This window comes from Schistocerca americana, chromosome 3, assembly GCF_021461395.2.
Source record: "Schistocerca americana isolate TAMUIC-IGC-003095 chromosome 3, iqSchAmer2.1, whole genome shotgun sequence".
Lineage (NCBI taxonomy): Eukaryota > Metazoa > Arthropoda > Insecta > Orthoptera > Acrididae > Schistocerca > Schistocerca americana.
The window spans coordinates 705,249,197-705,275,775 of record NC_060121.1 but is presented as its reverse complement, the minus strand read 5'-3'; the positions used below and the strand labels follow the sequence as shown (position 1 = coordinate 705,275,775).

At 41.8% G+C, this 26,579-nt stretch overlaps 1 protein-coding gene across 1 annotated transcript in view; it reads left to right on the top strand.

Annotated features, from left to right (window-relative positions):
* Positions 1-26,579, top strand: part of LOC124606925 (dual oxidase maturation factor 2-like) — a 713,401-nt gene that overhangs the window by 675,019 nt on the left and 11,803 nt on the right. The window contains exon 7 of the mRNA XM_047139039.1: positions 24,668-24,872. Coding sequence (XP_046994995.1) covers positions 24,668-24,872 — 205 coding nt within the window. The remainder of the gene's footprint in view (positions 1-24,667; positions 24,873-26,579) is intronic.

Sequence of the window (26,579 nt, the reverse complement as noted above, 5' to 3'; positions counted from 1 at the left end):
CAGCCGCTGCGCGCAGGCGAGCCTCGGCGCCTGGCGCAGCTCGGCCAGCAGCTCGGCTGCGTCCCGCCGGTAGAGCGCGCGCACCCAGCGCGGCTGCCGCCCCGCGCGCAGCGACACCACGAACAGCCGCGGCGGGTCCGCCACCGGCATCACCTGCAACACGCCGTGCTTGCCTCAGCTGCGGCTCTCTGGACGGTCCCGCCAATCGTACGCGTACATAGTTTCGACAATGGAAAAACTTCTTAACCCTAGGACGCCTAAGGGGGGAGGGGGGGGGGGGGTTCGTTGAACCCACAATTTTTTTTATGTCCCCTGCTTTTGTCCAAGTAACTTTCATACTACATGTTCCCTTAGAGTTATTGTTTGCTGGCTATTTTATGAAACGTTAGGGTCAATATAATATTTATAGTAAATTCCTGCTTTGAAAGAAAAAATAAATGAACTTATTATGGGACCAACAACTCCCCCCCCCCCCCCCCCCTTAGGCTTCCATGCTATCGAAAATTTCCCTTAGTAGGATTTCGTATTTCTCATCTCTACAACAATGCAAGTTAGTTTCTTGTTGGTTGGTATTCTTGATATTCACACCAATCGGTTTACTTTCAGAGGAAGTGATTGTTGATGTCAGTCAGCTGTTATTTATCTTGTAAACTTGCAGTGAGTTAGTGCAGTTCCCAACACGTAGGCCTCAAGTGACTTTGGTGTCCTACACAGCAAAAACGAAACCAAGTAAAAACTTACTGATTTTTGGCAACAATGCGCCAAGATAAAGGCACTGTTGGAGGAGAGAAGAATAAAACCGAGATAAATGCATATTATAATTCCAGTAAAGGTGGAATTGATACCATTGATCAAATGGCGCGAATGTACACCAGCAAGAGGGGAACAAAGAGATGGCCTCTATCTGTATTTTACTCTCTCATCGACATTTGTGCTATCAATGCAACCACCATATACATCCAGCAACATCTAAGATGGAATGAAAAGAAATACAACAAGCTGAAACTTTATCTTCTGCAAGCTGGGATGGAACTAGTGAAATTGCAGGTAGAAGAAAGAAGTGCCAGTGCAAGAGGGTTATCTAACCAAATTGTTCAATCAGTGGAGACTATTATACAAAAGAAAATCAAGGAAGTGACACAGAAGGACGTCAACCTCCTGCAGGGAAAGGTCGGTGCCATATTTGTGTATGAAAAGCTAAAACAAAGAAGCAGAAGTACAACAATCTAAGTAAACCAAAACAGTATTGTGGACAGTGTCATAAACATGTGTGTACACACATTCAGAAAAAAATTGTGAAGTGTGTCTCTTGCCTTGAAGTTGAGGACTCAGAGTAGTCTATTGTATATGAACACATCTGTATTTTGCATTGCAATATGTCAATTTTTATTCACTCAATCCAATATTTATAACAATTAACAACATTTATAAACCGATGCCTTAGTTAAAATACGTAAACCATTTTGAAAGTTGTAATTTTTCGTCAGTAAACTTATTTAATACCTGTGGGCTCGCCGAGCCCCCCCCCCCCCTTCCTTAGGCATCCAAGTTAGAAAAAAAGGCTTGGGTGTCCTAGGGTTAAGACTACAATTTCCCTGCTCTCTAGGAAAACATGGCAAGTGCCATAACCTGAGTTCTCAGAACCTTCGCTGGGTGGAGGAGGGGTCAAAATAAGTGAACACGTGTCTCGGCATATCCTTAGAAACTCCACCGTTTCGTAGCAAACGATGGTCAAAGTTTTGAGTTACTCTATGTGTCTTAGTGAGAAATCGTTCAACCGGAGCTGTAACAGTGACTATAATCGCAGCTTCACATCTTTGCTTTCCATGTTCTAAATCCCATTATTATTTTAGTCTTTCTGATTTATCTACCCATGTCCGTAAAATATTACAACACGATTGTTTTACAATTTATACTGAATTAACGTTGTCCTTATTGAGGGAATGAAGAAAGATTGAGTTTAACGTCCCGTCGACATCGAGGTCATTGGAGACGCAACGCAAGCTCGGATGGTGTCAAGGATGCGGAAGGAAATCGGCTGTGACCTTTCAAAGGAACAGTCGTGGCACTTACCTGGAGAAGTTTAGGAAAATCGCGTAAAACATAAATCTGGATGGCCTGGTGGATTTCAACCGTCGTCCACCCGAATGCCAGTCCAGTATACCAACCACAGTACCACCTCGCTCGATACGTTGTCTTTATTCGTCTACTAATTGCATGTCTGGTGAATGAATTTTTTAAAAAAGGAAAAAAAAACAATAAATGAATCGAAAAATTATTTGAAATTATATTCGGTGAAATTCCTATACTGGACTTCGATTCCTAATCAACTGCAAACTCCAGTTTTCGGAAAAGTTACCATCTATGTATGGTTTGCCGCGAAATTATTTCCAACGTGCGGAATCTTTAGCAATGTTAACGACTGTTTTTTTTTCTTTTTTTCTGAGTGAGATACACTCGAAGAAACGTCACTGCGGCAGACCTTCCTTCGCGCGATATTCTTGGTGTTCGGAACATCTGCTTTTCGAAAGTTTCTACGATCTGTGTCATCCAAGGGAATGCACCAATCTTCCTGGAGAATAAACATAAGATTGAAACACAAGAATCAGTATAAGAATTGATTTAGGAATGAAGTATAAGAATATGACAATTCAAAAATACCATACAAGGAGATACCGGATAATAAGTTTATGAGGCTTATTGTGAAACCCAGCTGTAATTTTACAATTAATATAATGCCTTTGTATCCCCCAATTCGATAAGAAACATTCGTTTGCTAACGTTCTACAGACGTGGGTAGATAAATGAAAAAATATATAAATAGCTTAATGTAATACTCGGGTTTCGAACACGACGCGCAAAACTGAAGCGTTACGTAGGTAGCCACTGTTCCACCATTTCGACTGACGTTATCGCGCGCTAATAGACATCTAACTTACGTCTGAAACCTTGACAGTCGTTTCCTAAGAAGTGGTCGAGTATCGACGGATAAGGCGAGACACGTGTTCGCTTAATTTGTCTCCTCTTCCACTGAGCTAAGTTTCTGGGAAATCGGGTTATGGCACTTTCCGTGCTCTGTTCGTCAGTAACGGAACAAAAGCGCTTACAGAGAGAGTAATGACGCGCTTAATTTTAATTGCTGTTGGTGAATTTGGCAGTGAACTAAGCAAACCTGGCCTCCTACTTCAAGGACAGAACGGTAAGTAGCGCGGCCATTGAGGGGTTAGGAGATGTGAGAGGGGGACCGTTACAATTCTTTTCCAGCACTAGCAACTCCCCTTCGTCTGTGCCTCGTAATGATCAGCTGCCACGGTATAAAATCTGACACTGAAGTAACTTGGGTTCGTGAATGCACATTACAGACACATTTGTAGCATGGAATATGAAATTAAACTAAGGCTGATGTACAAAGCAATGAGTAGAAGAAGAATGACATTCAAAACATGTAGTAAATATTTGTGATCGTATATCATCTTGAAAATTGCATTTAACTATAACTAGAATTACTGTTATTAAACAGTCATTCACTCACCCAGACAACACAACAACACTTGGTTAGACACTTACAGTGTCACAACCTTGGTGTCCTTAAGGGTGGCAGCAAACCGAAACAGAGAACAGTCGACAGAAAGTTTACCGAATGCTGCCGACTTTTAACGATCAGTACTCGGGGACCGCGGCCAACTTATCGCACCCCTACTGCTGCTAGTCGATATGGAGCTCACAACATACTGACTTATATAAGTTACCAATTAATAACAACATCGGTACATTGTTACTATTAGCTCTTCAGCAAAAAAGTTTGACGACGTCTGACCTACACAGTACTATTATTATTATTATTAGTAGTAGTAGTAGTAGTAGTAGTAGTAGTAGTGGCACCGGTCAGACACAAAGTACTGCCAGACTGAAGTCTTCGATTTGTGCCAATTCCGAAGCGAGTAGTCCAGGAATCGACTGACTTAGAAGCAGAAGGCCTAAGAATGGTGCACAAATTTTTATTTGGCTATTTCTAAATGGATGTGCAGAGTGCGGGTGAAGCAAATGCCGCAAGTTAGAGGAGTGGTGTGGAGAGAACATGTTTTGCAACAAGTATATACAAGTATAGTTAGCTTTGTTTTCTGAGAAGGAGTTGTAAGTAGCTTATGACGGTGGCGGGATGGGCTGGCAGAAGTGGACGTGTAGGGGGAGAGTGCTGTACTAGTTAAAATCTGACTGCATTTACAGATAAAGGTCTCAGGAAGGTTGGGAGCAACTGAAGTGTAGGATATTATTAATAGGTAATATACCGTTATTGTCGTTTCGAATACTGTACATTTTAATTCATGCCAGGAAATTCATATTCATCATTTGACTATACAGAGATTGTCCATGTAGGTATCAGCAATTTTACACTAGGACTAAAGATATTTGTACAGTCATATCGGCAAGTAAGGTACATATTTGGAAGTTAGGATTCGAACTACGATATTGGTAACTTAACACATAGTATCGTGAGAAGTTGTAACCTAACATCGGCCCTCAGCGTTTGTCAAGTTTCCATTTAACACGATACTTTGTATAAAGCTATTTTCAGACATACTGGTGACGCCCCGCGGCCAAATCGCCTCAGAAAAGTTTTAATTAGAAGTGAATTTTTGTTATCTAGCAACTTGAAGCAGTGATAAGGGCTTGATTGTTAATCGTATAATGATAGTAGCCCACTTACACGATCTTGAGTCGTAAGTTAAATTAAAACAATGCACTCTGTAACAATAACGAAATAATTCAACTCTCTCTTAATTTGCCCTATGACAGTTTCTTAGGTACTGGTTTCAGATCCAAGTGCATCTTCCATCGGCGGCTAGACTTCCGACATGCATTCTACATTGTACCACATATTCGACTGACAATCTACTCAAGGAGTGTTTCTAAAATATGTCGCTGGCTCAAAGAAAATGACGTATAGAACCCACCACGCCATGATGGACGACGAATCTTTGGTGTAAACGAAATCAGTAATTGTTGTGCTTGCCAATGAAGCGTTTAAACTGCTGCTGTTCAGTCCATAAAGATTATCTATTACGTAGAGTTAATAGGGCTCTCAGATTATTCTCTGATGACCATGTAGCTACAGAAAAGTATCGGCGCTGAATGATCGTCGGACATGCAGAACAACGTGTGCAGTATGTGTACTTCGTGAACTGAATGGCAACTTTCTCTCCAATAGAGATAAAGGCAAGATAATGCGCGTACAGCAGGAAGAACCGGATAGCATCTGACTGCAAGATCAGAGGTAAGCTTCTGCAGCCTGCCAAACCCAAGAGTAATACTAAGAAACTAAATGAGAGGTAACAGCCAAATGAAATAAAATGTAGGCTAAGTAAGACGAGCATAAGATTTAGATTCGTTGGAAGAATACTGGCAAAGTGCTGAGTATTTGTTGATGGAAACATATGCAAGCCGTTGTTGCGACTTGGTATACTGTCCTGCTCTAGAACATGGGACGCTTATCAACAGCTTATATCGACGGAATTTACGAGACACACTGCTACGATCCTGTCAGGTTGTATATTCTATGTGAAAGTGTAACATAGCTACTCAGGGAACTTAAATAGGAAGTGTTACAGGAAAGGAGACATTTTATCGAGGAAGTTTGTTGTATAAACGTAGGGAACAGGAATTTGATGTAGACTGTGTATCAGTTACTCTGCCACTATCGACGGGATCCTGATAGTCACTTTCTTCCTCGCTCAGTTCAAAAAGTAGATTGGCCTAAGTGATTAGTGCAAAGCGTCCTCTCTCATTCACTGCGTAGTTGCCCTTGGTGTACACAGGGTGGTTCCGTGACGATATTAAAAACTTTCAGAAATGGTACAAAAGGCTAAATGTATCAATTTGAAGTAAGGGACGCTGGTTCGGAAACGACCGAGTTGAAAGATAAGAGAAATCATTATGATTCCTCTGAAAATGGAATATACGTACCGGTACTACTGCTGTGACTATTGTAGAGTATGCATCCTTCGGAGAGGGTAGTATTGACGAAAGCATGAAAGAAATGGGCAGTAAACGTGGGCTCTAAAACGAATACCGTAACAGCTGTGAGCACTTGTTCGTCTTCGCTACCGGGAAACACATCTCTTCGACTGAACAGATGCCAATGTCTCTTAATGTACGCATTTTAAAACCCATATTTACTGGACTTTTTTTCTTGTTTTGGTCCATGCTACCTCCTCCAGAAATATGGAAACCAAAGAGCTTGCCGTGGAAGAAGTGTGTTTCACAGCATCGAAGATGAGCGGGGGTTCATAGCCCTTAAGGTAGGTATTTTGGAGCCCATGTTTACTAGACAGTTCTTTCTTGTTTTGGTCCATACTATTACCTCTGAAAGTTGCCTAACCTACAGTCTTAGCGACAACAGTTCCGGTACATGGATCCCACTGTTCGACCTAACAGAACGATTTTCACTTATAACAGGGGCACTTACCTTACACCGATACAATCACAGTTCACCATCGTCCCATAAAGTTTGCAACATCATCACGGAATCACCCTGCATGTTTATGTATTGAAACAACAGTTACATAAATAACATGAGTAATTTTCTCGTATGTCAATAATATACATAATACACATAAACAAACGTTATATTTGAAACTTCCTGGCAGATTAAAACTGTGTGCCCGACCGAGACTCGAACTCGAGTTCGAGTCTCGGTCGGGCACACAGTTTTAATCTGCCAGGAAGTTTCACATCAGCGTACACTCCGCTGCAGAGTGAAAATCTCATTCTGGATACGTTATATTTGCTGAAAGGGTACGTTACTCTCATGTAGGGAAGGCATTCTTTCTTTTGATATGTTACTGATTCATGACTTTTGATGGTGCACCAAACAGTTTTCAGTTTCGGAAAAGTAATTTTCTGCTTAACTGTTTATAGAACTTCGTTGACAGTGTCAACAGCTCTGTGAGAGTCTTTTGTGAGAAGACGATTTTATATGGCAAAGTTGCTTTAATATAAGAGCAGATAAGGAAGTGTAGGCATTGTCCACAAAGCAAAATACTACTTCCTTTACTTAATATCACTTGTCGAAAACCTTGTTTCCATAATTTCAGCTGTTGTAAAAATAATTGAGGTTAACTGCTAAGATGAATCATCCTCGAAAGGAGGACACTATTTGCTCTGAAAGGACTGTGGCCGAAATATTACAAGCGTGGAGACAAACCTTGTGAACATGTTTTCATGCAACCATCATTCTTGATTCTGGTGTCGTTTCTTTTCGCTTTCTTGGATAAAAACTGTAAATATACAACAACTTTCATGAAAAACGGCAGTTTCCTTTTCATTTACTCGTTTTATTTATTTTCCTGTAAAACTGCAGACATTACCTTACTATGTTTAAGAACTCATGGAGGCTTAACGATTGGACCACTTGGAAATTTCAGTGAGAGACATCTGCATCACACATTCCTTGTCAACGTTCAAAAATTTTAGTAACAGTATTCGCATTATACTTACTTTTAAATGAATTACGGGAACCTGATATAGGTAGCCAGTAACGACTGATAATTCTTGTAGCTTGAACATAAGGTATGGTGTAGCCAGAGTGAAGAACCGGCCTGGCCGCGGTTAGCAACTACCACTTAAATATTATAATCAGCAATTTCTGGTATAAAACGGGAGATGATTTAAATGAGCAGTAAAAGCCGCAGACTACACTCGAGTAATAACGTTTACCGCTGATACATGCTAAGTAACTTGTCAAACTTTTTTCAACGCACGCTTTTTCGAGAATCGCGCTCTTGCTAGAGAACAAGAGAGCCTGGAGGTGCTGAACGTAGCGAGCGGAGCAAATAGTTGCTTTTCGACAGCTCGTTTACCACGCTCACGAAATTACTGGCAGAGAAGGCCAGAACGTTCGGTTAATTTAGCTCCGTATTTTGTAGTGCTGTTGAGAGACATGGTGCAACATCACGCAAACACCGAGCCGCAGTTAATTGCTGGTACTGGGTGTATAACACAGCTCATTAACCTTCAGTCCGCAGAAAGAAAAGCTATTTCCCCTCGTAACATTAGCGCACAGGCAGTCTCTCTTAACTGAAAAGACGTTTTTGCGGAATAAGGGCAAGAAATAGGTATAAAGCAATATTGAACGGGATATTCAAGTGCTGAGCAATTTATTTCTCAATTGGTGAAGAAATTTATCACTCGAAACAATCGCAGATATTATGCAACGTGGACTCTTATGATATGGTTCATTGGCGCTTTTGTAAAAACCTTGTAATTGACAAGTGGGCTTGTTGTTCACGTCCATGTGCGCAACAAAACTATCAAAAGAAAACAGGAGAAGTGACAGCTTGCAAGCTTGCAACACACTGGATCGACATTACCCGAGAAGGCACACGCCAAATGCAAATAGATGGTGGGTAATGGCTTCAGTGGACTAAAGACTATTAAGAAGACACCGAATAACTAGCTAAAGAAAAAAAAACGATTACTTCTTGGAAAATGCAGATTAGTTGGAAAATAAGTCACTACACAGGAGGAACAGAATCAACGAGAATTACGTACTGATTGGAAGAACTATGAGAAGTAGAAATTGAAGAAATAGAGATTTTTTGTTAGCAAATAAATTCATGCAGCACGGCCAAATCGAAGTACATATTTTATAATGGCAAACAGTGATATGCCGTCGGTATATCTTGAGGTATTTTCTTCAGCTATGGTTCTATTTAAAAGTGAAACATGAAGGATACGAAATATGGAAACGAAGAAGCTCAAATAATTAAGAGATGTAGTGGTATTACAGGAGGGCTTCAATGGATTGACTGGCCAACTTAAATATGGATGAATAGGAAAAAGAATTAATAATCAAAAAAGGCCGTGGAGAAAATTTTCTGGAGGAGACAGGTAACAGTTTAGCAGAGAGTATGAGTAAAAAATCGGAGGAAAAAAAAAAAGTGATGTGTAACGTACTTGATCGAATATGAGCGTCGTCAACAACTACGTACAACTGAGAGCAATGGTATCAAGTAGGATAGCAATAAACCCTTTGAAAGACTCATAGTTGAAGTAAAAACATATACTTTATAGAGAGTAAATTAGTCAAACATTTCACTTTCTCCTTCTTCTTACCATGCTATCAAGGATGTAACACACCACACACAAGTTGCCAGAAATTCACCTTGGATCTAAACATGATGCATACTTACGTTATTACAATTAAAAGTTGGGTTAAAGTCATTATGTCGTGAAAATAAAAGTTGACGTATTACGATTTCATATACAACATGCAATTAGGGACAATCCTGGATTCGAGATTATGTTTAAGAAGGTACTGACGTTCTCCTTAGACATACCATATACTATTTCAGTGCTTTCGACGATTAAAACCAGTGTTAGAAGAAAATCAGAGGGTTAATACGTATTATTGCGAGATTTAACGTCATCTCTTCTACCCAGTACGCAGTTTCGTGTGCAGTTGAAGACTGTCTCGCGCGATTGGTTTTATTCGCCACAAATATTCGTTTTGACAGAATGTAACCTGAAAAATATGTTGTTGAGACTCTCTGTTTCAGTTTCCTGTAGCCAGTCTTTTATTTCTCACATGTATACAAGTCAAGTTTTTGTGTTCATAACCCAGAAGTCACAAGAGCCTATTTACTCGTATGTAAGAGGATTTCATACTTCATTTCTCTCAAACTACTGTCTGTATTCTGGGTGCTTCAGATTATGTTCACCAAATAAAATGGCACAAAAATGCAATTATTACCAGTAAATATTGTTCAGAAGCTACCAGCGACCTACATGACCACACAGTCCTCTGAGGAAAGGAAAACTGCGTGAAACTGGTGTATTTTCAGTAGGCGCTCAGGGTGAAGTATTTTATGTTTATAACGGTGTACTTACCTTTCGTCCCACTGTTAGGTAATATAAATTAACAAGGATAATTAATAAATCAGCAGGGGTAATTCTCGGTTGAGTTATTCGATACGGTAGCACGGCAGCGTACAAAAAATTTCTGTTTCAGAATTTCATGGAGAGAATTGTGGATCAGATCCTTAACTATCAGTAAATGTATCGCAAAGAGTTAGTCGGTTCACACCTCGCAAAACACTGTGCGTCTCTACGCAGTGCACCTGCTCGGAGTAAGTCGTTTCTCTTCCCGGCGCCGCGGTGTAAATACTTCATACAAGAGTACAAAAACACGTCGTGCCGCCCGTTGGCATAACTCAGGTGTCTCATGCATTCGCTCGAGTCGTGCAACCGGTCGAGTAAAATATTTTACATTACTGGCCTTCACACGTGATAAAATAAGGCTTTAATCTCTCGTGTCAATTAAAGCGTATTGCAGCTGAACCACAGAACTAAACAGATGTTTACGAGGATGCGTTGCAGACATCAGAATAACTTACTTATTGAAATATGAACCAAAAGTACTCAATACTCGGCTGATTATACGTCAAGGAGAAAATAAAGAACAACGTTTGTTTGATTAGATTATGGCCGATGTGGCAATATATTTATTGCGAGCTAGAAACATTATTAGCGTCTGTAATACTCAAATTTCCACTAACTGAAGGTGGTCATCACTAAATATACTTGTTTTTCTCTTTCTGATCTAGAGTTGAGGTGCCGCGAATAAACAAGACTGGAATTTCACGTCTCGTCGAGCTCATTCGATTCATTGACAAGGATGCGATAGGAAATCAGCCGTGAACTATCAGTTTATATGTCAGTTGTGACTTAGAGAAACCGTGCGAAACTTAAATTAGAATACATACTTGGACCCACGATTTACTTCGAAATTTGTACCTCGTGTATCAGCGGTACAATTTTTTTCTATTTAATTTCTATTAGTTTTTCTTTTTTCTGTTGTTGGAAATGCATCGAAATTTCTACTAATGAAATTGTATTTTTAAAAGTAGTTTCATCGAAACTGATGAGAACAAATTTCAGACAGCTATTGAACCCGCAGAGTGCATCCTTCATTGGGCCAAACAGATGAAATTTGGAATGTGCGAGGTCCTGACTGTAGGGTGGATGAGGAAGAACCGTCCAATGAAGTTTTGTGAACTCCTCTCGCGTGGGCAGACTTGTTTGAGGCCTTGCATTGTCATAGAGAAGGAGAGGTTCGTTTCCATTTTTGTGGTGACGAACACGCTAAAGTCGTTTCTTCAGTTTTCTGAGGGTTACATAATATGCTTTAGAGTTGATCGTTGCACCATGAGAGTAGACATCAAACAGAATAACCCCTTCAGAGTCCCACAAGACCGTCGCTACCGGCTGAGCTTGCGGCTTCGAACATTTTCTTCGGAGGAGAGGTGGTGTGGTGCCACTCAGCAATTACCGTTTTGTTTCCGGTGCGAAGTGATGAACCCCTTGTTTCACGGCCTGTGAATATGTTTGACAAAAAGAAAAAAATTGGCACGATCCGCCTTATAAAGCGCAAACAATTCCGCACGGCTAACCCTTCGTCGCTCTTTATGATTTTCTGTTAGGCGGTGAGGAACCCAGAGGGGACACACCTTTGAGAAACCCAACTGGTGGACGAGTGTGTGACCAATACCAACAGACAAGTCTAGTGAACAACGAGGTGTTTCATTGTGATCCCTCGATCACCTAGAATGAGAGTGTCAACACTGCAGGAGTCACAGCTATGTGCAGCCGGCCGTCATTTTGAAGTCTAAAAGCCGACGTCGGGGAAGATCAGTTTGGATTCCGTAGAAATACTGGAACACGTGAGGCAATACTGACCTTATGACTTATCTTAGAAGAAACCTACGTTTCTAGCATTTTTAGACTTAGAGAAAGCTTTTGACAATGTTGACTGGAATACTCTCTTTCAAATTCTAAAGGTGGCAGGGGTAAAATACAGGGAGCGAAAGGCTATTTACAATTTGTACAGAAACTAGATGGCAGTTATAAGAGTCGAGGGACATGAAAGAGAAGCAGTGGTTGGGAAGGGAGTGAGACAGGGTTGTAGCCTCTCCCCGATGCTATTCAATCTGTATATTGAGCAAGCAGTAAAGGAAACAAAAGAAAAATTCGGAGTAGGAATTAAAATCCATGGAGAAGAAATAAGAACTTTGAGGTTCGCCGATGACATTGTAATTCTGTCAGAGACAGCAAAGGACTTGGAAGAGCAGTTGAACGGAATGAACAGTGTCATGAAGGGAGGATATAAGATGAACATCAACAATAGCAAAATGAGGATAATGGAATGTAGTCGAATTAAGTCAGGTGATGCTGAGGGAATTAGATTAGGAAATGAGGCACTTAAAGTAGTAAAGCAGTTTTGCTATTTGGGGAGCAATATAACTGATGATGGTCGAAGTAGAGAGGATATAAAATGTGGACTGGCAATGGCGAGGAAAGCGTTTCTGAAGAAGAGAAATTTGTTAACATCGAGTGTAGACTTAAGTGTCAGGAAGTCGTTTCTGAAAGTATTTGTATGGAGTGTAGCCATGTACGGCAGTGAAACATGGACGATAAATAGTTTGGACGAGAAGAGAATAGAAGCGTTCGAAATGTGGCGCTACAGAAGAATGCTGAAGATTAGATGGGTAGATCACATAACTAATGAGGAGGTATTGAATAGAATTAGGAGAAGTTTGTGGCACAACTTGACAAGAAGAAGGGACCGGTTGGTAGGACGTGTTCTGAGGCACCAAGGGATCACAAATTAGGCACTGGAGGGCAGCGTGGAGGGTAAAAATCGTAGAGGGAGACCAAGAGATGAACACACTAAACAGATGCAGAAGGATGTAGGCTGCAGTAAGTACTGGGAGATGAAGAAGCTTTCACAGGATAGAGTAGCAGGGAGAGCTGCATCAAACCCGTCTCAGGACTGAAGACCTCAACAACACGTATAGCGCCGACACCTAACGGAACTTCATGAAATTATAGGGACCGATTCCATGGTGTCCCAGAACAAATTCAGCATTTTTTAAACTGAAAATGACCGAGAAAAAAAAGTGTTCGATACTTATTGAACGCCTCTCGTAGTTGCTATTGCACTGTTATCGTTGATTGGTGCCGTGACCTCGAGCTACGCGTAAGAAAACGAGCGAGCGCGGCGACTACGACCTAACCTGCGCCAGCGTCCACATGAGCGCACCGTAGACGCGCAGCAGCTGCTGGTAGGGCACGGCGTCGGCCTTGGTGAGCAGCAGGCGCGCGGTGTCGGGCCGGCTGGCCAGCAGCTGCGGCAGCTGCGGCGGCAGGTCGGCGGCGCGGCTCACCTCCACCGCAAGCAGCACCACGTCCGCCTCCGCCGCCACCTGCGGCATCTCCGCGCTGGGGCAGCAGCACTCCAGCACCGAGAGCGACCGCAGCGGCTCCGCGTCACACACCACCATCTGGAAGCGGCTGCCCCGGCGGGCGACTGACAGACACAGCGCAGGCTGCTCGCGTATAAAACTGAGCCGACAGAAGCTTTGAAAGGTTCTACCACTTGAAGATGTGTCGCGTATGGCGCCCAAATGTCGGCACTAGATGGTGCGCACTGTGCGAGTGTAGATACCGTTTCTGAGGCGTCTAAGTACTGACAAATTGTGGGTGTCTTCGCAGCGTGTCACGCGTTATTCGGCTGATTTTCAAAGTCGGGTGACAATCGGTACAAGATGCTCCAAGTAACGATAGAATCCTTCAGTCCAGCTATTAAAATAACCTATGGAAACTAGGAACATGGTTTCTGTGGTGGGTACAGCGAGTGCCGTGAGCGTCAAGTGGTAACACTTGCAGATCAAACGTACCGCATATTTTCAGAAAGGACCACACTTAAGGACAGAAAATTGGTGCGGTTTAGTTTCCACAGGCAGCAAGGACACCTAATGATCAAATCGTTCAAATGGTTCAAAGCACTACAGGACTTAACATCTGAGGTCATCAGTCCCCTAACTAACCTAAGGACATCACACACATCCATGCCCGAGGCAGGATTCGAACCTGCGACCGTTGCGGTCGCGCGGCTCCAGACTGAAGCGCCTAGAACCGCTCGGCCACACCGGCCGTCACCTAATGATCATCCTAGGGCAGTGGTTCTGAAACTTTCTGAGACGATTACCCCTGAGCGCAATCAGACATTAGGTATAATTGCCCCCGCGTCCACTGCTGGGAACCACTGTCTTAGGGGGTGGCTAGCAAAGGCTGTGCATTAAATAGATTTAGTAAAACACAGAAAAAAATAAGAGTAATACACCAATAATTACAATTAGCTTTTAGAAGAGAGAAATAGTAGAGCCCCTACGACAACCACGCTGCTTCCGGGATCCGTGGAAGTGCGCTGGCCCCGGATCAAATCCTCCCAGCGGGTAAACGACTACAGCCGGTGTGGCGGCTAACCTGGCTGCTGTCCACGTACCGTCTCAGTTACTCGAATCACAAATATTTTGAAAATATTCTCGCTCTTTCAAATGTTTCAACACTAGACGTAGACACGTGGGCCAGACAATCTCTGTCCCGAGCTGGGGTAGGGCGGGGGAGGGGGGGAGAGGGAGTGACGGCAGAGAGGGAATCCATTCACCCTCTACCACTAAAATTACGAAATTCAGACAAGGCGCACAGCCAGGAAGAAGAAGAAGAAGTAGAGACAAGGCAGACTGAGGTACGTAAATCAGAATCTAATATAAGCAAATTGCAAAAAAGTAGTAGTTAAAGTAGACAAAATGGGGAGAAGTCAGCCCTGTGGTCCGTTAGAGACGTGCTATGGCGGCGGAAGTACGTCTGCTGCTTGTGAACAAGACCGTATCCTCGGCAAATTAGGCTAGTACAATTTGTGGTGGGACAGGAAGGTCACTGAAATATGTAACAAGTAACAGTGCAGACGGTACCAACCCCTGCGAAATGTCTTCTGTGAGGTGTCTCAGGCTTGAGCGTTGCTCGTCGATCCTGACCATTATCTTTCTGTCGTCGAGAAAGCTAAGTATCTTTTACGATAGTCTCGGAAGACGTTAAGGTCTTGAAGTTTGGTAATTAACTTCCCTCGCCAAGCGTGGTCGTACGCCTCCTTTATGTCCATAATACGGTTGCGGTGTAGTTTTAAACACTGATGTTATACGTTATACATTATGGTATTCGCAGTTATTGGAGTTCCAATAAGCTGGAAGGCAAATTGGTCTGACCTTATCACGTCCTGGTCGAAAATGAGGTTCGATTCGACAGAAGAAATGATCGCACGTTTCACATTCTGTGAAAAGCTGTTCCGAAATGTTTTAAGATCATAGAGGCAAGAGAAAGTCTTCCCAGATGAGGTGCTCATCCAAAGCTGTACCCCACTCCCTGTCGACAAGAAGAGGTGGGAGCTATTCACGGAATTCAGAACTTACCGATTTCTGATTGGATTTTAAAAGTAGTTGAGACTTTTTCACATTTGGTTTAAGTCCCAGATTTTGCGCCCATCTAACGACTGAAATAGATCATCATTCATCTGGACAGTCGCATTATCGAAGCGTCCAAGTCTTGGACGTAAGTAGAGCTGGAACTTGTCGTTATAGAAGTGATACTTGCAGGAGGGTAGAACAGACGAGATCTCATTCACATACAAGGAAAACAATGGTGGGTCCAAGACTGACCCCTGTGGCACTCCTGAAAAAGTATGGTATCTATAGACAACACATTGCTGTTTGGTTTTCAAGTTTTTCAGCATTAGTGGTGTTTCATGATTCGTAAATGGGTAAATTGATGCTGATGTGTGGGGCGTGTAATCTCTCTGGGACTGAAACGGAAGGATTTTGACAATCAGTATGTAGCAATTAAGTACAAAATTTCTCATGAACGTAATGTCTTGTTTGCAAAAACAGGTAACTAAAACTTAGAAAATAAATTCCATGAGTACTACAACAGGATTTATGCAAAAGTAATACAGACAGTCATTACGTGAATGGTACGCAAATGGATTAGGAAAGAAAATCAATGATATTTGCACTATGCTTCCTCCGCCATAGCGGTATACAGTAGCTTGCAGATGTAGCTGCAGATTGTGTACGAACATAACAAATATATAAAAAAACACATCTCTGTGCCTGTATGCACGTCCTCATGACAGAGCTGGTTAGAGAGCTGTTACCTGAGGAAGGCGTTTCCGAGCTTCTTGAGCGCAGCAAAGTCCTTGCCGTGTGGGGAGGCGAGCGCAGCGGCCCCTGGCAGGAGCGTCTCGTTTGTGCCGTACACGAGCGCCGTGCTGCATCCAGCGCCGGTCGTCGCGGGGTGTGGGTTGCAGCCCAGCAGCCAGCTCACCAGCGTCGACTTGCCAGAACCGGCGGCGCCCACCACGGCCACCAGCGGCCTGCAGACACGTCCAGCCTCTCGCTCTCATGCACCACGACAATTCCATACTGGTATACGACAGGTTGATCCAACGATGCCCCGTGGCCTTCGGACACGAGACTTTTGAGCGTCCGTCACCTCACCCGCGGACAGGCGTAGGTAGTAAGGGCCACCAGCCAGGCGTCCCCAGGCCACCCTTGGCCGCAGGCGGTCGCCAAGGCAAAGACTTCGCTTAATCTGCCCCTAGACAATAATACTGTGCAATATTTCATATTGTGCAGTATTATTGACCGAGACAGGACAGGGTCGAAGGTTGTGAAATATATTGCATAGCTAGTGAACCTGGTGATGCTTCGCAATTGCTAAATATGTATGAGAATTGCATATACATCCAAAATTCCTTTCCGCCCTCTCTCTCTTCATACATCTCCTCCTCCCCCCATCTCTCTGTTCATAACCTCCTCTCCCTTCTCTCTGTAATGTTCAGTAGCTCTGTACACATCTCTTCATTACCCCATTTCTCTGCATAACCTCGTCCCCCTTCCTCCTCTTTCCATCTCCTCGTCTCCCCCCTCTCTAAGTCCATTTCTGTCTGAATTTTTACCAATTATCGTGTAAAAATTTGAAGTAACTCCGTCAAGATCTTTTCGAGATTTTCGGTAGCAGCAGTTTCCTTATATATCACAATAACAAAGTCCGCCTGCTAAGTTGAGTGGTAACTTACTTGCCTCCCACGCGGCGGGCCCGGGTACGATTCCCGCCCGTGTTGGAGATTTTCTTCGCTCGTGGACTGGGTGTTGTGAAGCCCTCACCATCCTTTCATCCTCATCACCGGCACACAATTCGCCTAATGTGGCGTCTACTGAAATAAGACTTGCACTCGGTGGCCGAACTTCCCCGGATGGGGCCTCCCTGCCAACAATCCCACACGCTCATTTCATTTCATTACAAAAACGTATAGCCTATGTCCGTCCGAATATTTCTTACAGCACCGTATAAAAATCTAAATTAAATCGGTAGCAAAAATACTATTACCATTTAGAATTATGAGCACAACAAAAAACAATAAACAACCAAATCGGTCGAACCGTTCTCAGGTAATGACCTTTCACAATTTATTTTAATTCCCGATTTTTCTGGTGGATTTTCCTAAAATTTTCTTTCAATCTAACCTTGTCCTCACAATTATGAACACTTCAGAGACAAAACTCAACCAAATCTGTCGAACCATTATTAATATCGACAATATTTCATACATGCGGCAATTGATATTAATGTCAGACTCTTCCGTTTGATTTTCCAAAAATTACCTTTCATAGGCCACTAACCTTGTCCTGACAATAACGAACAAGCAAAAAAATCAACTAAATTGGTTAAGCCAGTCTCATGCAGGCTCTTTCATACGTGCGGCAACTTATTTTTATTTGTATAGATAGATGTATAGATATGTTGACGGATCTACTGAAATTAGGTTTTTTATTATGCAAACTGGTTGTACGGATCTACTGAGATTAGATTTTTATTATGCAAGCTGGTTTTTTTTTATAGTTTGTTGCTAATAATCAGTACCTTTGGCAGCTCAATCCCGTGTATGCGAGACTGTTTATTTTGAGCTATTTGTTCTGCTGTGGAAATCAAATGTGGGAATGGCTACGAAATCAGCGAATCGCGTTTTCTCTTTATGGTGTGTAAAATTAAACGAATATAGTAACTGCCACAATAAATAGGAAATAGATCGGGCAACAAATAAGCTAGAGTACATAAAGCTAGAATACATAAGACTGCGACCTAATCCTGAGAACTGCAACGAAAAGCGGTGCTGGAGCTGACGAGCTACTGGAGCCAATACCTTGGCACTTCTGACGTGACGGACTTTTTGTAACGGCCAGAAATCCCTTCAGTTTCAGCATTAAATACAGGGGGGTATACAAAAACATAAGAACACCAGAAATAGAACACATTACAATGCCTAATACGATGTAAGAAAACCGCTGGAATTCAAAACAGCTTCCAGTGGCCTGGGAATGGATAATTACAGATTCTGTATGTGTTTCAAGGGCCTCTATACCAATCTTCCTGCACAATAGTGGCAAGTCCAGATAACGATGATGGAAGTGGACAGCGAACACGCACCATTGCCTCCAACGTAGACCACAAAGACTCAATATGCAGGGTGTGCACTCAACTTAGTAGTTAACTATAATGCCACTGTAAGTTCGTAAAATGTGTATGATAAAATAAGACAAATCTCCAGTAAGAATGTCAGTGCACATTAGGAACAGATAACCTACATTAATTCTTAAAAAAGTACTCACACGGAGAACTTCACTTCATTTACACGTATATAAAGGTGAATCATTAAGTTCATCACACGTACATTTTTGTATGAAGGTGGATCACTGAATCAAAGTTCATCACACGTACATGTCTGACATACAGTTAAATAACAGCTTTCCTCCTTCACAAAAACTTGTGCATTATCTGTGTAACATTAAATTTTGGATACATGAGAGAGGGAAAGAGAAAACAAGGAGACAGTTAACTCTTTGGCACGTTGTGACTTACTTTGAGGTGAAGTCACGAGGAAGCGCTGGGTGGAACTCATGGAAGTCGTGTCGCATCTCCAGTGGCAGCAGTTTTTCTTCGTAGGCGGTCTGCAAATCAATGCCCACGCGAGACACCACGTCTTCCGACATGTCGTGCCGCAGTAGGCTACCACACTGCGTATATTTGAACTGAATTAAATGCACTGAAATGAGACAAATGGATTGATGGGGATGAAATCAACTAAGAGTTCATTGGTATTAAATGCTATCAGTGCAAACTGTGCAGATATGCTGAATCTGAAATATAAAGAATACATTGTGGCAAGGTTATTTAAACATGCCCCCCCCCCCCCCCCTGCCCCCAGGCCTAACTCGGAATTTATTACTGGTAACCCCACAGTGTCAGAAATACGTGCTCAGATAACGTTATGATCAATGCCACTGCTCACTAAAAGTAGGAAATACGGGTTTCTTCACGAAAGACATTCAACAATTAGTGCTATGATTCGACACTGTTATATTACCTCATACACAGTATTGTTTCTAGGAAAATTTACCATTGCCCAAAAAATTAATTAATCTTTTAATAGACATTAAAAAATTTGTAAGGGACACCGCTGAAAGTCTTCCGTAGAAAATATTTTAGTTTCTTATTAAAGAAGCTGCACTAGTTCGATAATAATACCAAACATTGTGAAATGTAAACTGTATCCTACCATCTCTGGATGTCAGAGATGTATGCTGTTGACAGAGTTCCTTGCTTCTGTATCTCAGTACATTAATGTCAATAGTCAAAATAAGGGCAAATTAATTAATTAAATGGGTAAAGAAATGTAAGAAAATGTGTGGTATCAGGAAAGATATCTACTTCTGGATTAACCATGTAGTTTTAATATGCACTTTAACGTACCAGAAGCACGAAACGTACATTAAGAAGGTGCATTCTAGATTTTTTTGTTTAAAAGTCTATACCGCGCTAGAAAAAAGAAGTGTTTTCGGTTACACCCGTTTATTAAAATGTCCACCTTCATTGAAATTACTAAGGTTGGGGTTGGGTTGTTTGGGGGAAGAGACCAAACAGCGAGGTCATCGGTCTCATCGGATAAGGGAAGGAAGTCGGCCGTGCCCTTTCAAAGGAACCATCCCAGCATTTGCCTGGACCGATTTAGGGAAATCACGGAAAACCTAAATCAGGATGGCCGGACGCGGGATTGAACCGTCGTCCTCCCGAATGCGAGTCCAGTGTGCTACCACTGCGCCACTTCGAGGCATTCAACTCAAATTCATTTTGAAGCGCAGTGAAAAACCAGGTACTTCTCTGCATTCTTAGAACGTTTCGCCGATCAGAAGGAATGTTTTCCTAGGAGGAAAATAATCTCTCCAAATCACAGGATACCAACGGTGAAGATTTTAATAGATGAAATACTCCGGTAGAGATGTCCACTAGAGCGTCTTCTTCGCCCCATTGAGGACATTGCATATAGTAATGGAGTATACTGGATTTCTAGCCAGAACGGCACAAACTCTATTCACTACCCTCTGCCCAACATCACCTCTAATTTCATCAGGTTGCATTTTACATTCTTTACAATTTCTAACGATTTCGGCAAAGGCAACCCTATGGTGTTTGATGCAGCTGGCAAGGAAGCCCTAGTTGTTATAGATGTAAGCCAGAGCATTTCGTGAAACAAAAGATTCTCTCGGAAATGAATTAATAAAAAATTTCAAGGCTTGGAAATGTTACTTATAAAAACCGACAGCCTCAATCAGTGTACCCTACCTCGTTAGAAGAAACTCAGACGGCAACCCTGTTCAGCAGCAGTTCTCTATACACCGAGACACGATGCTACATGAAATTATTTTATTTTCTTCTGGATAGGTGCCGCGAACTTCTTCGGGGATATGTTGTAGTAATCAGATGAAATGGATTAAATGCGGATATAAATCGGGTAGGGCAGATGCCGCCTTCAGAATGTAGAGAGCAACATCCGAACATTTTCTTCTTGAATTCTTTACGTTACACCATGTTAAGACTGTCATTCATAAAACAGGCTGCTTTTGAATATTTTGTGTGTTCCAGCACTCTGCAGCAAATCAGGAATGGCTTTGAGGGTTCTTCTCCATCGAACTATCCGTATGTGGTGGTTACTTGTATAGCAACGTACACTTTTCAGAGCCTCCTGGTAACAAAAATCTAAATAACATTTCTTTAAAGCTGATTCATTAGGAATCTGTTGCCTAATGCACTTTTGTAGAAACGCGCGGTACTCAGCCACTTGAAGTCTGTACCATGGGAAGTTCGCAGAAAAAAATCATTTTCGGAGTTCGGAGTCTTTTGCATCTACCTCAATAATATTTGCTTCGCAGACCATGACACTGCTTTGTTCTTTGTGTGTGCAGCACAGTGTATATGTTGCTCAAGTTGGAAGTTCATAGAGCACCCGATCTGCTTACTGTACGCTCGGCATAGAACAGTCTGTTCATCAGTAGTGAAAGCGTTTCCTCGTAAAACAAGATCTTAAAGTAAATGATAATTATGATAAATGGGAGACATCATGAACACAAAAATATCGTGAACCTCTAAGAACTCTTTGTCAAACTTCTTGTCGCACGCACTTCTTACCTGTGAATCGTTATTAATCGGCCGGCCGCTGTGGCCGAGCGGTTCTGGGCCTTCAATCCGGAACCATGCAGTTGCTACGGTCGCAGGTTCGAATCCGCCTCGGGCATGGATGTGTGTGATGTCCTTAGGTTAATTAGGTTTAAGTAGTTCTAAGAGTAGGGGACTGATGACCTCAGATATTAAGCCCCATGGTGCTTAGAGCCTTTTGAACTATTTTTGGTAGTAGTCGCCTGTAGTCGTAATATGTCTTCTGTTTGACCCACGGCCAATTTTGTTGCACAAGAAATTCTTCACTACACACAATAATGGTTACTGTACACAGTATTGTTATTGTACCTGCTTCGCCTTTGAGAACTGAAATTCCGAATCACAGAAAATAAAGCAGAAAACACGACCTTCATAATCCAGATTAGGGTGCAACTAACCATGTTTTATTGCACCAGAGCGTGATTTTTGGTGATAATCTACTTCCTGTCTTCAACTTTTATGGTAGATCGGATTAGGATTCTTGAAATATATGATACAGTATAAAATTAAGCAATGTAAAAAATTGTAATTATAGAGAAATATGTAAAGTACGTAACGATATCATGAAATATATCAACACTGACAACATAATTCGACAACAGTTACAGGTTTCACGTCCGTAAGAGCGAAGAAAAAGAATATGTAATTACATAAATATCCGGACTCTACAGCAACGTCGAACTGAATAATATCTAATACGTAACAGTGTGTAGTGTCTGAAATGTTCTGTACTGACTGCGTTGAAGCCACTGTTGTAGTAGCTGTCCTTTACTGAACTATGTGATTCACCCATCGTTGTTTTTCGGTTGCATTTATATAGCCTGAATTTCGTAAGAGCAACATAGCTAGTTCTGTAAAGGGGAATATCTTTCAGTAACTCATAGATAAATATCTTGTGATATTGTCACTTACTTTTTCAGAAATACATGTGTAGAATTAAAGCCTCTTTGCATTAGTTCTCCACCAAATGAATATTTTGATGAAAGAGTCCACATTTTGCCTCAATTTCTTGTTGCTTTTGCCCACAGTCAGCAGTAAGTTTACGAGTATCATAGTTGGCCCACAAAGCGTTCCTGAAAGGAAAGTGACTTGTGAACTGAATGGATGGAAACAGACTACTAACATCCCCAGTATAAGCCTTAAGTTCTCCTATTGAGTCATCACCGCCATCACACAAACAATGTAATACCAAATAGGCCGACGACAGAGAACAAAAATTACTCTGTGCACGATGATAACAGGAGTTTTACCGGCACTTTTTTGAAGAGAAGTAATGTCTAGCGAATTATATTTTTGCCGGCCGGTGTGTCCGTGCGGTTCTAGGCGCTTCAGTCTGGAACCGCGTGACCGCTATGGTCTCAGGTTCGAATCTTGCCTCGGGCATGGATGTGTGTGATGTCCTTAGGTTCGTTAGGTTTAATTAGTTCTAAGTTCTAGACGACTGATGACCTCAGAAGTTAAGTCGCATAGTGCTCAGAGCCATTTGAACCATTTTTGAATTAAATTTTTCTGAGACTGGCAGACCAGTGTCTTCTAGCAGTCCTGTGACCAACTGCAGACTCGAACTAACTGGAATCCCTCCGTCATTCTGAATTTGCAGCGTTCAATAGTACTGAAGAAAATTCAGTGATGAATTCTTTAAAGTTAGGCAAATATATTAAGTCTGTTGCCGTCTTACGAAAAAGAGTCAACTGCTACCATTTACCATAAAATATGAAATGACTTCACATAGAAGCTCTTACGCTTTGAATTACTATCGAAGTACCTTCGTTTTCTCGCTAACAGATGGTGGGAACATAGTTTCCTACACATAATTCGTAAGGTATCGAGTACTATCAGTTTTGCGGCAGTTTTTCAAGGATGATATTTATTTATTAGAAGCATCTTAACAAACATGTCCATAGGGCTGCCTACATGTTTTATAGAAAGAAGTGTTTACCTTCACTGTCGACTTTCCTCAGAATTAATAATAATAAAAATAATGGCGTGTGACGAGGGCCTCCCGTCGGGTAGACCGCTCGCCTGGTGCAAGTCTTTCGGCGACTTGCGCGTCGATGGGGATGAAATGATGACTAGGACAATAAAACACCCAGTCCCTGAGCGGAGAAAAATCTTCGACCCAGCCGGGAATCTAACCTGGGCCTTTAGAATTGACGGTCTGCCGCGCTGACAAGTCAGCTACTGGGGGCGGACTGCTTAGAAATGCTTTATATATTTGTAGGTGCATTCCTTACACTACACGCTGCATCGTGGGTCTGCAGTAGTATATTTTCGACATTCGTGTTAGTTCAGCATTATATTACCTCCTTTTATTAGGTTTGGTATGGCTCATACCATTTCCAAAGGGGGTCGTTTTAAGTAAGAGCACTGAGAAATTAATAGGACATAAATTTCGAATAGTCAGTGTCGTAGGTATAGCGAGATACAGAGTGCTGACAAAATCTCATTGGGTCTGAAAGAGAACACGCCAAATAAACAGAAAATATTCAGGGTAGATATGTTATAGATGAACCAACTGGAATGGAACCCTGAAACACTATCTAAACCGGAGTTAGCTATTAAACATGCAACTTTTGGGGATAATGAAGTAATCATAGAAGTAAGAAGAAGTTTCTGGACAATTCTGAGACTGTCACCATCTTGCCAAATGAACTTCCTATTTTCCGATCTGCTTAATGATTCCTGTGCACCTTTCTGAAGTTTCTATTGATTGAGAAAAAAAAAGTTTCTTCAGTGTGTGGAACATATAATTTTCTAAAAACATGTGGGACTGTCCCGAAGTAGCTACGACTGATGACATTGTTTTCCTTATGTGAAGATTATGAAGGTTAGATGCTGCCTAAACGAACAATATTTATTTTGAAACTTCCTGGCAGATTAAAACTGTGTCCCGGACCGAGACTCGAACTCAGGACCTTTGCACTAGAGCACTTGCCCGCGAAAGGCAAAGGTCCCGAGTTCGAGTTTCGGTCCGGGACACTGTTTTAATCTGCCAGGAAGTTTCAAATCAGCGCACACTCCGCTGCAGAGTGAAAATCTCATTCTGGAATTTTTATTTTATTAATGGTCGGTATAGTATCTTTAATCTTAGTAATCTTTATGTTCCAGAGACTCAGAGCCATGATTTAACGACACGGATTATATTTCCATGAAGTAAAGCACAACTTGATTACAAATAGAGACGTCATCGTTTAACTAATTAAGATTCGGTTCTAATTTCCAGGTGCACTCTGTGCTTTGTCTGGGATCGCCATTGCCACAGTCGACATGGTGTTCCCACATCGCTTCTCCACTATCCTCGAAGTGGATTACGACACGCCGTACGACCGTCACATCATTATCGAGGAAAGTCACGACCGTAAAAACGCCGCGGCCGGGCACCGCCTCGAAGCGCCGCCAGGAGCGGGTCTTGGAACGAGGATTCTCAGGCGAGTATATCATCTCTGACTATTGTTCAACCTGAGGAGGGCTTGTTGGTAAAAATACTGCGTGTAAAAACCGCCACTTCAGACACTGCTACTCACAATTACAACTTGAAACAAGTTATTATATGAAAAACTGTTAATGATAGTGGGTTTCATAATAATTGAATTTAGTTAATTTATCTGATCATGACTCTGCTTGGCTCCCACTTCAGTTTATAGAGGAGCTGTTCCAACTCACAGACTCCTGCTTCAGCAAAGTATAGATTTACTTTTCTCTGCAGCTCATACTAAGTCAAATTCCCTACCAAGACAATTTTCCTGGGAGAAGACTTTCCATCTCTACAGCCTGTTCCTCTAGTAATGTGACACAGAACCTTTCTCCATTTATCTTTCTCAGCAAATAATTACTTAGAGACTTCATCCACTTCAGGCATGAAAGAGGGACTTTTTTTGGGAGCTGTTGCAAGCTCTGGTCTGTCCAACACATCTCCAAAATTTCCGCAACAGCAGTTTCTGCACAGATGATGTCCTTCGTATTAGTGCCTCCTTCAAATCTAGCTAAATACCTTCATTGGAAAATATTGTTCTCTGAAGACAACCCCATATAAACAAAAAATTGTCATCAAATTTTCATTGACTTATCATCAAATTTTCATTGACATCACAGATAGTTCTATGACTGTTGAATACAGCTCAGAAGCTAAAGTGACGAGTCGCAGAGTTAGTTGCAAATAGAACTACTACGCAGCTACGCACTCATTCATCTGAACCCTCTGCCTCCCCTTCTTTGGTTCCAAATAAACCAGTGTTATCAAAATTCCTACACCTAGAAAGAACGACCAAATTGAAACTAAGACGTATATGACAGTATCTCAGCAGTAAATGATTAATGCCGAGCGCTCTCTTGTGTGAGTGGAAACTTCAGTATCACACCAAACACGTACCGAGAATAAGCTCGCTACCCACAGCTAACCTGCTTGCTCGTTATAATCCGTTTCCATCCACCCATTTATCGTGGAGATCAAAGTCAAGCCTCAGAAATTTGCTGTGGCAAAGTCACAGCAATACCAACTTCAAAGTCTTGTCATGCGACGGTCACTGACGCACTACTCATCATCACATCAGCACCACATATTTTTAATTATATTATTCACATTTATTGACATATTTTTTTAAACGTCCAAGCACTGCAATTTTAGCTTTATGTATAATATCACGTTTTCGATAGAAAAAATTTCAAACTATACTTGCTTTTCCTGTTTTCAATCACTGTGTTGTACGTGATCATTTTATTCTGGCTGGGATAATTTGTCACTGAGGAAAGAAAATGTTTGTTGGACAGAAGCGTGAAATAAGTATAGTACGTGGTCTTATTACAAAGTCTGGAGACAATTTGATATAGGTTTTCAAATGTTGCAGTTTCTCCTTTAGGCTTGATTATAAAACTTGCTTAGTCAGGAAATAGAACTATTTCTCTTTCTTGACGATATCGTGGCAAATCAGTTATATGTAACAAGTAAAACATTGGATCCAACTTGTATTCTTAAGATGCTATTTCGTTGCGTACACTCTTTGGATTTCATAATGTGACACTCTGCATACTTTTAGTTAAATAGGGTGGAAACCAGTTACCAACAAGATCCCAATAGCTGAGCTTCTCTAGGATAATTTCTTGAACTATACGATAAAATGCTCTTTGCAAGTCACGGA